Below are 16101 nucleotides of genomic sequence, written 5' to 3' on the forward strand. Positions count from 1 at the left end.
GATTTTTCCAAAGTTGGAGTTAAACATTTGCTCAGGTTGATACGTGGCTTTAAAGGCCCTTTGAGGAATAATGAGATTTCCTGGATGAGGGGTCATTGGATGTTTTCTCATGGAGAGCAAAGAATATGATACCCTTAGCTGGAGAGTTTAGACTATTTATTTGAAAGAAGTATCATTGAATGCCACTAGAAAGATAAGGAAGCTAAAAGTGATGTCCTACTGTGTGCCAGGTACTGTGTCGAGCATTATATGTTTTATCCTTCTAGGTTTTAAGTGGCGTTACCCTCACCAGTACTCTCTGTGTCGATTCGAGTGGACATTTAGAGCTGTTCTATTATTTCAGGTGATCTCTGTTTTGGGGGGAAGGTTCAGAATGTCCTCTGTCATTGTTTTTCTGCATTTCTAACACTTTCTATTTGTGGAATACTATGGTTTTTATTAGATATTCCAGTTCCTTCTGTACTGGACTGGCTCCAGCTGATGTTTTATCATTCTTATTTGTTTTGAATAATAATAAGTGCATAATAATACTAAATGCCATGACTCCAGGAGGTGGAACATTTCTCAAGCTAGGACTGTATTTAATTTTGTTTTGGAAACTGCTGAAATCATTCAGTGCAAGAGGGCCAAGAGGCACTATATTTCTGATTGGGTGTAGGGAAATAGGAAATAAAGTTATTCTTGCTTTGTTTCAGAGGAGAGGAGTTTGATACCTGAATATGATGCTCATCTCCATGGTGAGGTCGTACCTCCAAGCTTGAGAGCAAATCTTGAATGTAGAGGGAAATCCCATTTATTTGGACTCTCTACTAAACATTAAACTTTAATGATATCAATCTGTATATTTTTACACACTCTAGGGAAAAAGTGTTTGGTTAGCAAACGACAAATAGGATAGTAGAAGCCATGTTTAACTCTTATAAAAGAACTACAGTCACAGCTCCTAGGGCCACTCTGCCAGACTCTCTGTCTGATTAACTGTGTTGTGCTGTTTCCAGCCAATAAAACTGCATTTCCTACAGGACATCCACTCTAGGACTGTCTCCTAATTCAGATCTCTCTCTGAGTAAGTAAAACTCTAGCTTATAAAATAATCACAGAGTTCTCACCATTAATTGGCTTCGTTCAAGGAATAATAGTGAGTCACTCAACCTTTTTATTCTGTTTCCTCATCGATAAAGTAGGGATAATAATGGGATCTCCTTATGAGACTGTTGGGAGGATTAATTGAGCTAAGTAATATAAATTGGTTGAACGGTGACTGGCATGAAGTAAGTGATCAATAAATGCTATTTCTTTCTCTCTTTCTTTTCTTTCTTTCTTTCTTTCTTTCTTTCTTTCTTTCTTTCTTTCTTTCTTTCTTTCTTTCTTTTCTTCTTCCTTCCTTCTTCATGCCCTTCCTTCCCTTCTGCTTCCCTTCCTTCATACCTTCCTTCCTTCCTTCCTTCCTTCCTTCTTTCTTTCTTTCTTTCTTTCTTTCTTTTCTTTTCTTTTCTTTTCTTTTCTTTTCTTTTCTTTTCTTTTCTTTTCTTTTCTTTCTCTGTGATGGGTAGGTACATAGCAGTTGTCTGCTGACTTGTGTTGGTGTTTTGCCTGTATCAATATAACAATGAACTTGTGCTCCCTGAGCAGACAGCAGTGATGGTGGGAAGAGAGAGTTTGGATGCATGTTGAAAAAGAAAATAGGAAACTGGCATTCATTGACCCCAAACTAGGCAGCAAGTACTGGCCCACCATTATTTTACAACTAATAAGTGAATTTTGAATACTAAATGAATGAATGATCGTAAAGGACAGAATATTTTGTCTCCTTTAGAGTCAAGAGAAGTGAATTTTGCCAATCCAACTTGCGCTGCCTCCCACACCCACGCAAGGCTCCCTCTGCATGCACAGACCACCTGCTACATTCACTCTGGAGAAAATGCAGCTTTGTGAATGACCTATGTTGGAATCCGAGGGAACCAAGTGATCCCAGGCCAGGCTATTCTAGACAAGGTGGCCCACCAAGAGAAGGCTGATTCGGAGACAGACCTGTCATTGGTCCTAGGAGAGAATTGTGGCCATGGCCAGCTCCCAGCTTTTTAGCAAAGGTTGGGGTGTTCCATTCTGATGACCCTATTGTTGTCTCACTTCAGGAAACACCCCTGACTTTTCTGATTCCTACTTTCATTCTCTGTAAAATGGGGATGATAACAGCCACCTTGCAGGGTTGTTAAAGGGTTAGAAATAATACCTGAGAGTACACAACAGGGGCATAATAGGTACTCAGCTGTTACAGGTTGAATCGTGTCCCTCCAGCTACGTATGTTGAAGTTCTTGGAGACAGAGTTGTTGCCTATGTAATTAGTTAAGAAGGAGTCATTGGAAGAGCGTGGGTCCCTAATCCGACATGAATGGTACCCTTATAAAAGGGGGAAATTCGAACACAGAGACAAACACAAATGTGAGTAGAGAATGCCATGGGAAGATGAAGGCAGAGATCTGTGTTTTGTTTTGTTTCTACAAATTAGGGACCTCCAAAGATTCCCAGCAAAACCACCAGTAGCTTAGAGAGAGTCCAGGGACAATTTCTGCCCTACAGTGCTCAGAAGGAGCCAACCCTGCTGACACCTGGATCACGAACTTATAGCCCCTGGGGCTGTGAGACAGTACATTTCTGTAGTTTAAGCATCCAGTTTATGGTACTTTGCTATGGCAGCCCAGGGAAACCAATGCACTAACCAACAGGAGCCCATCATCATCCTTGATAATCACTGTGGCTCCTTTTCTCTGCCCGCCTTCTGGTGGCTTCCTCCAAAGCATCCAGCGAGCAACCACACCACCATTTATAGGGATGGACAAAGGGAACGCACGGTGGGGTGGAGTGACCGGTGCTCAGCTCAGAGAAGCAATGATTCTACTTCCGTGTCTAAATGTCTTCATCACCCACGGCGCAGCCTGGGCAGAGCGTGTCCCCAGCCTCTCCTTCCTCTGGGCACCTGAGCTCATCTTCTGCTCCTCTCCTGCCTGCATGTTCGCTTCGTGCCCATCTGTGCCATGGGGTCTCAGGGAAGACTATTTCTCTGGGTCCCAGCAAGGCTCCTGGATCCAAACGAGGATGCCTGGCTTGGTGGAGGGATCACAGAGCATTGTCATGACAACTCCCTATGTTTGGGAAGTGCTTCTGCAAAGTGCTTTCTTAGCCATCGGCTCTCTGCAGTCACACAGGGCAGGGAGATACCTGGAGCAAACCGGGTTCCTGGGAAGATAGGGAGGTGGTTGGTGAGCAGTGAATAACTTTGAAGAGTGAAGAGCAGGAAGCAAAAGAGTCATATTGTGATTTCTTTAAAATTCAGTTACTCCAAGTGGGGGTCGCAAAGAAAGGACAGTCCCCCGGTGAGGCACAGGAAGAGTTCTGAAGCAGCGTCTCTTTCTCTTTCCTCCTTTCCCCACCCTTCTTTGCTCCCTGTCTTCTGTGAGTTGCTTTTTCTCCTCCTTAGCTGGGTGCTTCCGGGGCCAACATTCTGTTGCACCTGCTGAGTCCTCCCATTAATCTGATCTGGTTTCCAATGTGTGATTTAGTGGCGTTGTGCCTAGTCTTGAAGCCCGAGGCGGTGGGTGGGGGTGGGGTGGGTGGCAGTGGGAGAGAGGCGGGGAGAAAAAACCATTCGATTTGCTAAAACGCACCTTAAGAGCAAACCCATCCACATTACTGAAGGTATCAGCTGGGTCCTGCCTACAGTTATGTCAAACAAAGTGTGCTGCAAAGTGCCAACTCTCCCTTTGTGCTGTGACACCGAGAGCTGCCAAAAGATATTAAAAAGCTTGCATGAACTAGGTGATGGCAGCTGTAACTATCTAAGTTATTGCCTGGCAGCTGCAGCGCTGCCTCACTGCTGCCGGCCGCCTTTATGGTTGGTCCTCCATTTGTTTGCCCTTTCTCTAGCCACCACAGCACCAAGCCCGCTGTAGGCGAGTCACCGCCCCGGTCCCCTCGCGGCTGCAGGAGAGAGAGGAGGCTTGCAGCTCATGGCCGGGGAGCGACACCCTGGTACAGTTCATGGGAGAAGTTTGTTTCTCTTGGCCCGGCCCCAGGTCTGGTTTTGCATCGGTCAGCTCGACTCCAAGGAACCTTGGACGAGTGGATGGCACAGAGGCGAGCATGCACACCCAGGCACACACACCAAAATACAGCTTTTTGTGTTTGTGTGTGTGCCATCTTTTGCCTTCCCTGTTGGCTCTGAGTGAGCTAGAACAATATCGCCAGCTCCAAGCCTGCCAGTCCTACATCTGCTCCCTAAAACCTCCAGCAAATAAGAATACGGTGGGGTTGTTTAACCAACACTTACAATATACACACTTTGCAGCTTCTCTCCCCCTGGGTTGCCCAGGCTCAGAGATCTGGATGCTGGTGGCAAAGGGTTGAGAGATAACAGGCTAATGATCCCTGTGGGCACCTGTCTCCTAAGCCTCCTTCCCTGGCATGTTGATCTGTGGCATAAAATACATTTCATTGTCATGGGCTTCGGGGAAGGTGTCTGTACCAAGCTGGTTTTTTGTATTCTTCTGTTGAGTTTGGTCTTTTCAGCTGTCTGTTAAATAATTCATACGGCTCATGAAAGTAATATTTCTGGGATGTAGGGGGTTCCATTTTTCCAATTCCCTTTCACTTTCAAGTCTTTTTTTTTTCTGAAGCGGTTATGGGGAGAACTTGGCAGGCGTGGCCTGAGTGGTATAATAAAACCTTCTGTCTTCCTCTCACCTCTCCAGCTCAGGCTGGGATGGCATGAGGGGTTGCTGACCTTCACTAGGCCAAGTCAAGGTCAAGGCTGAGGTTTGAGGTTGTTTTTCATCACTGTTAGAGCCATTTTTTTCTTCTGGGAAGACCTTTCTTTACAGTATTCTCCCTCATGCTTGCCCAGTGCCGGGCATGGAGCTTTGCCTCTGGTAGATGGTCAGTGAGCGTCCAGCAAAAGGGATTGAACTGAGGCCATCTGGGAGGAAGGCAGGGCCCAGCATTTGTCACCTCCGTTATGGTCAAGTCAGTCAAGTAACTAGATTGGCCGTTTTGTTTATTTTCACCTGTCAGGTTGGTATTTAGGCTTTGTCATTGCAAAAGCAAAGGCTCTTTCTTCTAGCCCTGCAGAGCCCCAAAGCTGGGTTCTGTGTCCCGCAGAGAGCGGCTGCACTTCCCTCACTGGGTTGTGGTGGCCTAGTCATCTTTAAGCCTCGACTGCACTGTGAGTTCCCTAAGAGTGGTGACCTAATTTACTTTGTTCACTTGGATGACTGACATGAAAAAAAAAAAAAAAAACCAACAACAAAAAAACCCCAAAACAATGGTGGACACATAGCAAACCATTCTCTAAGTGTTTGTTGAATGAAAATGTGAAAACATATTTTCTGTCCAGGTAAAACAGGTTTCTACAGTATGTGCAGCCTTCCTCCTGAAGGGAGGTTTGTCGGAGACCTTCCATCCCACTAGGACCCCCTTTATCCTGAATCTTCTCAGCCCGGGGGGTGGGGGTCTTGGGGGCTCTGTGTCCAGGTGCCATGGCCTGCAGGAGGCTCTTCTCTTGAATGTGGACCTTCGGGAAGGCTACAAGACTTGGGCTGTGGAGGAGGTTGACCACTCACTTACTGACTGTGTGACCTGGGGCAAGGATTTGATATCCTGATTGGGAAATTCTATACCCACCTGCAAGAGTTATTGGTGGGTGTTATCGATCAAATGTTCGTTTCCTCCCCACATCCAGATGTGGAAGCCCTAACCCCAGTGTGGCTGTATTAGGAGATGAAGTTTCTATGGGTCTTTTTAAATTTTTTTAATTTTAAAAAATTTTTAATGCCTACAGCACCTGGTCTTCTTAGGTGGTCTCCCATCCAAGTACTAACCAGGCCCGACCCTGCTTAGCTTCCGAGATCAGACGGCATCCGGCCTGTTCAGGGTAGCATGGCCATAGGCTGGTGCAGACATTCAAATGCAGGCAGCCAACTTCTGATCCTGAGTGCTGAGTCATGTGTTTTACCACCTTGGTCATGCTTTGCACTTTCTGGGGGCTAAGTAATGGGTCCAGATCCTGCAATGGCAGGACTGGGATTTGAACTGGGTTCCACCTGGAATCCAAACCTTTCTACTGTATAACACTACCGTAGAGGCAGGAACGTGACCTCTAAGTAGTGGGGGTCTGCTGTAAAAGTAGCAGCAGTAATATTAAAAATAGACCAGAGATATGATGACGAGTACTTAACACGTGGAGAGAGATGGCGTCTGGGCCTGGGGCGCAGGGATGGGGGCCAGGAAAACAACTGTGGTGTTTGTAGGCTAAGAAACTTGCCCCGGATCACACAGCTACTAAGCGGTAAAGGCAGGATTTGAACTCAGGTGATCTGGCTCCTGTACCCATCCTCCTAGATGTCATGCCATGCTGTTTTCAATGGAAATGGGGTGATATTTGATAACTTTGACCTTGTGGAGGACTTTATACAAAATAAAGAAGACAGAGAGAAGGTATTGCATCTCTTCTCACAGGCCAAAGACTTGAGAGAGGGGAGATTTGTAGAATGCATGTGTCTCCTGTGTGAAGCTGATGGCACTAGGGGCCTGGGTGCTGAATCAGGGGAGAATTCTCCTTGGCTCAGTGCTGAACGAATAGGTTTGTGTTGATGACAGCAGAGCTCACAGGACAGGTGCGCTCAGGCGATGCCTTCGGTGTTCCCACGAGGCCCTCTTTCACTTCCTCACACACTGGGGCTCTGTGAAGGGTGGGAGCAGGCGTCATCGTCACTGCCCTTGCTAGGCGCTGACCTCAGCTGGAGCCTTCTGTAAGCCACTGGTTCAGAGCAGAGGCTGTGGGCTTGGGATCCAGATAGGTCTCTACTAGCTGTCTAACCGTGGGCAGGCTATTAATCCCTCCGTGTCTCGTGCCCTCGTCTGGGCAGTGAGCGTAGCCATCGTGCCCCCTTGCAAGGCTGTGGTGAGGCCGGGACGAATGAAGTGCTTAGAGCTTCATGAGTAGTGCCTACTATTCCTCTTCTTGCCATTAAGCGTGTCCCAGCGGCTGTTCACATGCTTGTGACCACTCACCAGGTCATGGCACATGGACTTCACAGGTCCTCTCTTCACTCGGCCTCTTCCTCGCGGATCCTCGGGGGCTCGGTCGGAGTTTAGCATGCACTGGGGACTCTCTAGGGCCCCTCGGTGGCTCCACAGGGCTGAGATCTGACCAGCTAAGTGCTCGGTGGCTGATCGTCAGAGGGCAGAGACTTGGCCTGGCTCAGCCCTTTGGTTCCACCGCTGGTTCTTAATGACTGTGTTGCTTTGTTTTCTCCGGTGTCGCTGTCTTTATTATTATTATTATTATTATTATTATTATTTACAGTTTCATTAGATGTTACAGTGAAGTCCTAGACAAAATGAGGGGAAGGGATCTGAGAGCTGAGCGTCAGTTCTTGAATCCTTACCCCCAAACCACCTTGATATTAAACTGTTTCTGGAGCATCTTTTGTGCAAGGCCTCGGGAGTCCAGCACTAAGAAGCGAGACTCAGTCTCCACCCATAAAGAGCTCTCAGTCCAGGAGTGCGGCAGGCAAACAAGTGCGAAGTGGGTCGGGGATGAGGTTAATTGGGGCATCCCAGACCGAGCTCCCCTGACAGGCTTCCTCTGTAGCCGGGTTGCTGGAAGGGGGTTATGTCCAACATCCCAGGCTGACCAATGTTTGAGGGGCTCTTTGAGCATTTCCTTTCTTGGTATTAATAAGTACATTGCAAGGTTTAGTAAAACTTATAGATTTAAGATTTTTATCTTTACTACAGTTGCTTGGCTTCTAATTAGCTGCCAGTGGATATTTCGCTTTGTAAATTGCCCGTGGCCAGTTTATAGGCTCTGACTGACCTATTCCTACCACTTCAGTTTTCTCAAGTCGCCTGTGCTGCCTCTCCAGAGACCCCACTTTGCACACATCAAATTTGTTCCACTCAACAAACATTATCCATAGTGAGCCTACTGTGTGCCAGGCATCGTGCTAGGCCTGGGAAATGAAAGCTGAATCAGACACAAGTGAATCAAATCTGATTCTATCCAAGGAACTTGCAATCTTTTCCTGAAAAGTGGAGCATAAATTAATTTTTAGTAAATCTGATATCAAATGTACTAAGAGAATTTACTTGTTAAAGGAACCTCCTAATTCAATGCTTGCATTTCTATACATTTTGGTGTCTTCAGAATGGGGCATCCCTGAACTCATATTAGCTGAAGCCAAAGAGAATTAGGAAGGCAGCGACAGAGGTCTAGAACTGAAGGGACCAAAGCAAACATCCAACCCGACTTCCGGAGTTTTACAGATGAGACCATTCAGACCCTGAGACATGACACGAATGTCTCTGGTGGCTGAACTGGGCCGTGGCAGAGCAGGAGCTCATTGTCAAACTTCTTCCTTATGCTCTGCTGCTTCTCAGGCTCCTAAGCCAGCTACCTAGGCTTTTGGGTTATCTGTTGGTTGGCACTGTCTGTTTCAGGTTCCTTCCCCAGTGTAAAGAACTGGCTGTATAACACGTCCATAAAACCAATAGGACTTTTTAAATCTCGGGCCCAATTGCCCCCCGAAAGCATTTGTCCTCATGGGCTCAGGTTCAGGCCCTCGCCTTCCGCTTGGAGCTCATGTGTGGAATTTCAACCCTGCTGCGACATTTGGCTATTTGAATTCACTCCACTCCAAGAGTGTGTGTGATGCCGACAGACCTCCCCTTCTTGTGCCCAGAAACCCCACTAAAAGAACAAGGACAGATGCAGCCACCACTGCCCTTTGTGGGGGAGGCCATCGAACAGAAGGGCATGAGAGCTGGGACGTGGCACGTGAAGCCGATTGCCCCAGCTACGGCAGCCCCGGGCACGTCAGTGCCTGTTGTCCTGGGCTGCTAGAGCTTGAGGCCTGTGGTTCTGGAGGCCACCTCAGCCAACAGCGGCCCCGATGGGAGCAGGAGGCAGGAAGCGGCCTCACATGTTCTTCATGCAACTCTTCATCTATTTTGAGTGGCAAAGTACTGACTGTGGAAGTTTGACTCTTCTCGTAAATGAAAACCTGAGGGGTTTGGTGATATGAGAGGTAGACCGAGATCAAGAGCCTTTCTTCAGAGTGGCCACCACCTGTAAAGGACAGTTTGGATTTTGGCCGTGTCCCCGTCACCCCCAATCGTCTCCCTGGCTGGGATCCTATGCTAGTCCTGGGAGAGGCGACATTCACACCACACACATTCAGAGCAGAAAAGGGGGCAGGGGGTCACTCCGGGAGCATCTCGCGGTCATCCGGAAGATGCCGATCTTCAGCCGAGTGCCTGTCAAATGAGAACAGCCTGGAGAGGGGGAGGGGGGACAAAACCAGGTAACGGAAAAGACCCAAACAAAGAGCCTTCATTTCAGCTTCTCTATCCTTTTTTTTTTTTTTTCAGAGGACGACGCACTACATGATCCTGGTGAACTAGAATGAGGCTGAAGGGGACAGGAACATTCTCTACTGATTTTCTTTCTTCTTTTTCCATGGACGGGTGTGCGGAGCAATAGCGGGGCGATGAGAAACTTGTTGAAGAGAGCTGTGCAAACAATGGCTGGCGAATGCCAAGGCTGGCAGTCAGTGGTTCTTAATGTTTGAATGGAAGTGGCTGGAGCTGGCTTCCCCCCGACCCCCCCTCCACAGTCAGTGTTGCCAAGAAAACAAGGAGTAGCTGTTTTAAGCATTTACAAATGGTAATGTACCAACAGCTGGTCTCAGTCCAACCGAGCTATTGTAGGGGTATTAAAAAGACAGGCCAGAGTTGGAGATGCACTGCCAACCTCCCTTGCAGAGTTGGGGAACATTTTCCTTGGAAAAAAGAGGTCTTATATTCCTGCAGAGATCGACAGGACGGTTCTCCCGTGGAGTCAGTGCCTTGCTTGGCAGAGGAGGCCGCGCAGGCAGACGAGCCAAATGCTCCGGCGACAGGGAAGCGCGGAGTCAGGGGGCTCGCGCTGGGTGGATCGGCGCGGCCAGGCCCGCACCGCGGTGCGCGCACACGCGAGGGGGCACGGCCGTCCCCCGCGTCTCGGTTGCCGTGGCCTCTGACCGCTGGCCTGTGCCTGTCGGCGGCGGCAGCTACACCGCCGTCCCGCTCTCGCTCGGCCTTGGCTCTCTCCTGTCAATCCGTCAGCCCTTTTCTTTCCTTTATATTCAGGCCAAGAAGAGGAAAGAAAAACAATCTCATGAAAACCCTGCCCTCTCTTCCCTCGTTCCTTATCCTCGGCCCCTCGGCGACATAGAGAGGAAGCCGCAGAGCAGTCACGCCACCGTTTCCGCCTGCTCCGCCTCTCAAAGCCCAGTCTGGGGTGTTCTTCGGGGTTTTGTTCATCTCAGGAAATTGTAATACACAGAGCATGCTTCTTCGCTAAATGTAATTACCCGCGGCCCTGTGTTTATGGATGAGGCATGGTGGAAAGTAATAGAAAATGATTATTTTTCGTTCTGAAGGCCTTCTTTATTAGTGGTGCGGTAGGAATGTCAGCTGCCTTCTCTGAATGGCAATGCAATGTTTTGCTTTTTTTTCCAGCAAGATAAACGATCTTATTTGTTGATGTTTGGTGCTTGAGATGACATTTATGTGAAATAAAAGGAACCAAATTAATAATAAAAAAAAAAATGATTAGCCAGACACAAATGAAAAATGTACATCTCTCCCCCACCCCAGTTAAGTTGTTTGTATTTACATGCTATTCACAAATAATGGCAACATGCCCAATAGTTGGACGGCGAGGATTTTTTTCTTTTACAATCATATGGCTCGATTCCGTTTTCCAGATCTTGTCTGAGAGCTGCTATTTGAAATAAAAATGTTTGCATCCGTTTCCTCATTAATCCTTTCGTTGTAATACAACCTGCTGCAGAGAAATGGCAAAACAGATGCAACAATGAAAATTAAAAGGGATGGACACTTATCTTGGGCTATAAAAGCTGCTAACCATGTAGGAACTAGAGAGGCTTTTGGACAGAAAATATGGCAAATGATAGAAACAATCAGCAGACTAAGAGTTTGCTATTTGGAAAACTCTGGTGGGACATTTCTCTGCTCGTAACGGCTGGAGGATCACTCCTGAGTTTAGTGTACACCAGAGAGTGTGTTTGTCTGCTTCGCCTTGAGGCCTGTCTTCAATATTTGGTGCATCTACCCATCTGGTTTTTCACTGGGCTGGAATTTTCTCGACACAAACAAGCACTTTGCAAAGAATCTATGGACTTCATGTTTTGAGGGTTCCGTATTTTGTTCAGAAATACTGCTTCCTGCCCTCTGGGGATCATAGGTTCAGAGCAAAGCTGCTTTGACCTCGATCTTAGTTTTCGCAATGAAATACACTGTATATGGGGGAGGCGAAGGGTTTATACCATGTGTGGGGGTGAAGGATCATGACTTCGCATTGCTCAGATAACTTGATAAAAAGGAAAAAAAAGAAAGTTCCAATGCACCTTTTTGGGGATATGTGATACCAAGCTGTATATCATTCTGGGTTATTTTTTCCTTATAATTATCTGATATTATCTCATACCTATACTCAACTCCCGAATTCACTGAGATTTGGGGTATTTTTTGAGCATCACCTGTTTGCAGTCTGGGAGTAATAGAGACAGAGAAAGGCAGAAACATAGTTTTTGCCCTTGTACAGATTATAAATTTCTTGGCAGAGTCTGGATTGGCACAATTAAATACATATGAAGACAAACAGCCAACCAGAGCCATGCACAGGGGAGTTGACGAGTGGGATGAGGACGTGGCTTGGGGCAGGAGCTTTGTTCTGCTGGAGTCCATGCATGCTGTGCTGACAGCATGAGGCCGGTACTGCTCGCTGATGGACGGATCGAATCCTTACAAGTGAACTTAAGCAAGCAGAGGAGATGGGAGCCCGTGCATGTAGGATGTTTGTCCAAATGTGTCAGACCTCTGGTGCCTAGCTCCTGGCTAGAGTGACACCATGGAATTATTATTTTTTTGCTCAAGATGATGATACATTTCAGACCTGTATAGCAGGTCTGGTTGGGGAAGACTAGGGGAAGAGGCTCTGAACCTGAATCAAGTCTTGGTTCTGCCACCTACTAGCTGTACGTCCTTGGCCTTAACCTTTTATTGCCTCAGTTCTCAAATCTGTGAAATAGGTCGATTTCATAGTGCCTACTTTATAGCAATATTATAAGTATAGCACAGTGCCTAGCACCGAATAAGTGCCCAATAAATGTTAGCATACACAAAGAATTGTTTTTATTGATATATATTTGCTTTGTTTTTCTTTCTATTCTCGTCTAAGATGCAGGGCTGAGTGTGTATTAATTGTTCTACTTAGGATCATCACTTGACAAGGAAGATTCTTATCTTTCCACCATAAGGGAGGCCCCCTCCAAATTCCGTAGCTGGAGGCAGGAAGCTGGGTTGAATGGCTTCTCAGTCACTTCTAGGAATTTGGTTCTCCAACTTTGTGAATTCTTCTGCTTCGAAAGCCTTCACAGGGCTGGGCCACAGGGAAGTATGCCTTTTGGTGAGTGGGTGGGTAGGCAGAGTTAATTTGACACAGCCCCCAGTACAGAAACAGTCCCACCCATGATGTGGTTGGGAGTCTGGTTCTGTTGAGCCATTGCATCTAGATTTTTAAGCAGTTTCATCGGCAGAACCGGTGATCTGCTCATGGTGCCGTGGACACTCAGCCCTGCTAGGCAGGCAGCACCGTTTGTGCACAGCTATTGAAGGGGGTAAGCAGGGAAGGCAGGAGAAATAGTATCACAGCACCTGAAGCCTGGTCTTGAGTCGTGTAGGCTGGCGAGCAGAGGCAGCAGAAGGACCGAGCTGGCATGGCACAAGCAGAGATGGGTTAGAGGGTGGAGGATGACGTTCAGGGCTGGGGCTACTGCCCTTGTTAAGCTAAACTTTAGGGAGCTCGTAGGGAAAGGACCCGAGTCATGTCTTTGTCCGTCACTAACTTGGACGTGAACATGAGCTGGTTGCACGAGAATTATGGCCCCCCAAATGTTGGTGGGCACTAACTAGTGAGCTCCTCAAAGAGAAGAGCCACATCTTAAGCACCTTTGCATTTATTTCAATGCCACTCACAGTCCCTGGCCCAGAGTAGGCTCTTTCTATATGTCATCAGATAATTGTGTGAGTATTGCACATGTATAGTGCACAAGGGAAGATGGCTTCCAGAAATTGACATTACCTTGCCAAGTTCGGATGCAGTACCAGTGTGTGTAGCTTCCACAGCCAGGAAGAAAGTTTAGGAATTCTTCGTTGGCTTTTATTTCTCTGGTCCAGTAAATCATTTCTAGAGCAAGTTTCTGTGCCTCAAGTGTGGATGTCAGTATGTGAAAGGGCTAGCTGGATCTTTCTTTTTCCTTTCTGGGAAGGGAAGATATGTGGAATTCAATGACATCTGCTGAAATTCAAACATATTTTTATTTATTCATGGCCATGATCAGGGCAGAACCTCTAATTTCAACCAATAATTAGACTTGACAATAGATGTGGAAATAAAACAGTTTTGCTGAATTCACTTGTCGTTCCTCCCTGCTGTAGCTGGTGTAACCCAGATGTCAGCTGTCCCCTTATTTTTCTCTTCGAGCTCCCCCTCCCTCGATCCACTCATACTAATGCACTAGCGAGTCTTGTGGCATTTACTGAGGGTTTCGTGGGGAGACGGAGAGAGGGCCGACATTGCGTACTTCACAGCCGCCCATTTAAAGATGTCTCGAGGTCTAAGAACAGCTCTCTCTCGAGGCATTTTTATTTCCATTCCTCCAAGAATCCCTTTGCTTTCTCCCCCATGTACCCAGAGCAGCAGGTTTCAAGCCTGCCCCCCTCACTCTGCTTCCAACCTCAGATTCTTCCCTTGCTGTTACGTAGTCTTCGATTTCATTTTTGATTTAAGGCCCTGAAGGGGTCCAGATGAGGCTGTGTGCTGTTCATAGCTGATTTTAAGGCCTTCTGAGCAAAAACGCCACCAGCCTTTGCAATGTAACTAGCATTCCTTCTGGAAGTTTTTGGGTAACTGCTGTTTTCCGCACTGATCACACAAGTGTTTGTTCATGATTTTTGCTATTTGTTGATGGTCGTATCTACAGAAAGTCCTTGCTGCTCTTTTCCTGAGCTTTTGGGGGGAGGCAGAAGGTAGGGATATGGGGACCGAATGGGAGGTGAGGGAGGACAGACAAGGAGAGCAGATAAGTCTCTCAGGAAGTTTGCTTGTGAAGGAGAGGAGAGAGGTGGGGGCTGGAATAAGGGTCAGAAGTTTGTTTAACAAAAGAGGAAGATATCAGGGCATGTTCCAGAGCTGAAGGGAAGGGGGAAGTAGAGAGGGAGGGGTTGACAGTTAGGGGGAAGAGGGCACACTCATGGACAGATGTCCCTGAGACGGTGGGAGGGCACAGAGTCCAGAGCACCAGAGGAAGAATCAGAAACAGCAGAAGACAAATGTGCTGGAGGAGGGAGGGTGTAGGGTATGGGGCTGCAGATGGTTGCGGGGCTGAGGGTGAAGGGGTCCAGATGAGACTGGGTGATGGTGACCTCACAGTAGGGTATCTGCGCGCAGTCCGAAACTCTTTTCGGGTAGGGGCAGTGCTGTTGGTGGTGGTTATTTACCACGTGTCTTCCTGGACCTGCCTACAGAAATCCGCAATGGCCACAAATCAGGGCCTTGTCGCCCCCTGGAAAGCACACCACTGCTTTGAACTCTGGCTCCCCACCGCACTCTGGTGCATGGTCTGTCCTTGTCTGCCCTGTTTGGTGCACTGCCCCCCACCTCCTAGAGCGCACGTGAAGGCTTTGCCCTGCTGGACGTCAGCATCTTCCCCTGGCCCTGGGATCTTTGAAGCCTGGAAGGCCAGGTCGAAACAGGACATGTGTGGAGTGGAGTATGGTTTCTGAGAGACACGGATGCACGTCACTGGGGGAGTGGCTGCACTGCGGTGTGCATGGTATTCTGCAAGAGCTGGTGCTCTGTGGAGATGTTTCAGGAAGTCTGGCAAACTTTGGCTTTAATTATTTACTTCTGTGCCTGCATGCGGGCGGAAGAGGGATTTCCCCATCCCTCTCAGCTCCATAAAACACACGCACGGAAGCAAACAGTGCAGCTGCCCCTCTTGCTGAGGATGAGGGCATCAGTGCGGTGGCAGCGTGTAAGTCACCAGCAGAGCGGCTGGCGGGGGGCATCCAGGAGTGGCGATCTTCTTCCCAGTTCTCTAGCAGAGCAGCTGTGCCTGTCTTCCCATCCCCACCCCCCACCGCAGCTTCTCGCAGCTGCTCCTGCCCTGGCTGCCGCTGGCCCATAGCAAACGTTGGGGAATCTAGGACTCAGGACCTGAAATGTCAAGAGAGTATGATGAAGTTGGGGGGAGCCCCACCTTTGGAGCCCTAAGGCCTGGGGTTGAGTTTGATCTCTGACAGGTAATGTCCCAGTGACCCTGGGCAAGGTATCCAAGTGTCCAGCCTCGGAGTCCTCTGTGAAGGATTTAATGTGATCACATTTGTAAAGAGTCTGGCATATGGTAGGATCTCAAAAAGGGCTGGTTGAAGGGATAGCGTGGGACTGAGGAAGATTAATGATAGATTCAGTATTCCCTTCCTGCAGGAAACCCTCCTCTTCTGGTCACTAGTCACGGACACTTTTGTTGACATCCCGTGTCTATAAGCTTCTATCACATGCTGACAATATAATGAGGAACACATTTTAGGGTGTGAGAAACTGGTCAGGGAATGAGATGGGGCGCAAGAGTTAAAAGCGGTGATATGCTGCCGAATGTTTAGCAACCGGCTTTCTGGGGACAAAAATCTTGATTTGTGGCCATTGTTAATTTCTGTAGTAAACACACTTTCTCACCGTGGCTGATTCCAAGGTACCAGTGGTTTAATCACTGGCCTGCAAACTTCCTAAAGCTTTAGTAATCAGCTCCAGTATGAGCTGGATTCAGCAGTCCACTGAAAAGATCCGTGTCCACACGGAGATTGCAGACCAGCTTTGTAGGTGGGCTCCAGGAAGATGTGCGGTAAGTGACAAAAATGACAACAGCAAATAGCAAAGCATTTAAGAGTACCGTTGACCTTGGACAACACAGATTTGG

The 16101-nt window shown here is 47.8% G+C and overlaps 1 protein-coding gene and 1 pseudogene across 1 annotated transcript in view; one reads left to right on the top strand and one right to left on the bottom strand.

Annotated features, from left to right (window-relative positions):
* The window catches only part of RPS6KC1 (ribosomal protein S6 kinase C1), a 221827-nt gene extending 212133 nt beyond the window's left edge, over positions 1-9694 (top strand). The window contains exon 15 of the mRNA XM_039881168.1: positions 9428-9694. Within this exon, the coding sequence (XP_039737102.1) occupies positions 9428-9460 (33 nt within the window). The 3' untranslated portion in view covers positions 9461-9694. The remainder of the gene's footprint in view (positions 1-9427) is intronic.
* Positions 5826-5944, bottom strand: LOC120617857 (uncharacterized; annotated as a pseudogene).
* Positions 9695-16101: the final 6407 nt, after the last annotated feature.

This window comes from Pteropus medius, unplaced genomic scaffold (genome assembly GCF_902729225.1).
Source record: "Pteropus medius unplaced genomic scaffold, Ma_sr-lr_union100, whole genome shotgun sequence".
Taxonomy (NCBI): Eukaryota; Metazoa; Chordata; class Mammalia; order Chiroptera; family Pteropodidae; genus Pteropus; species Pteropus medius.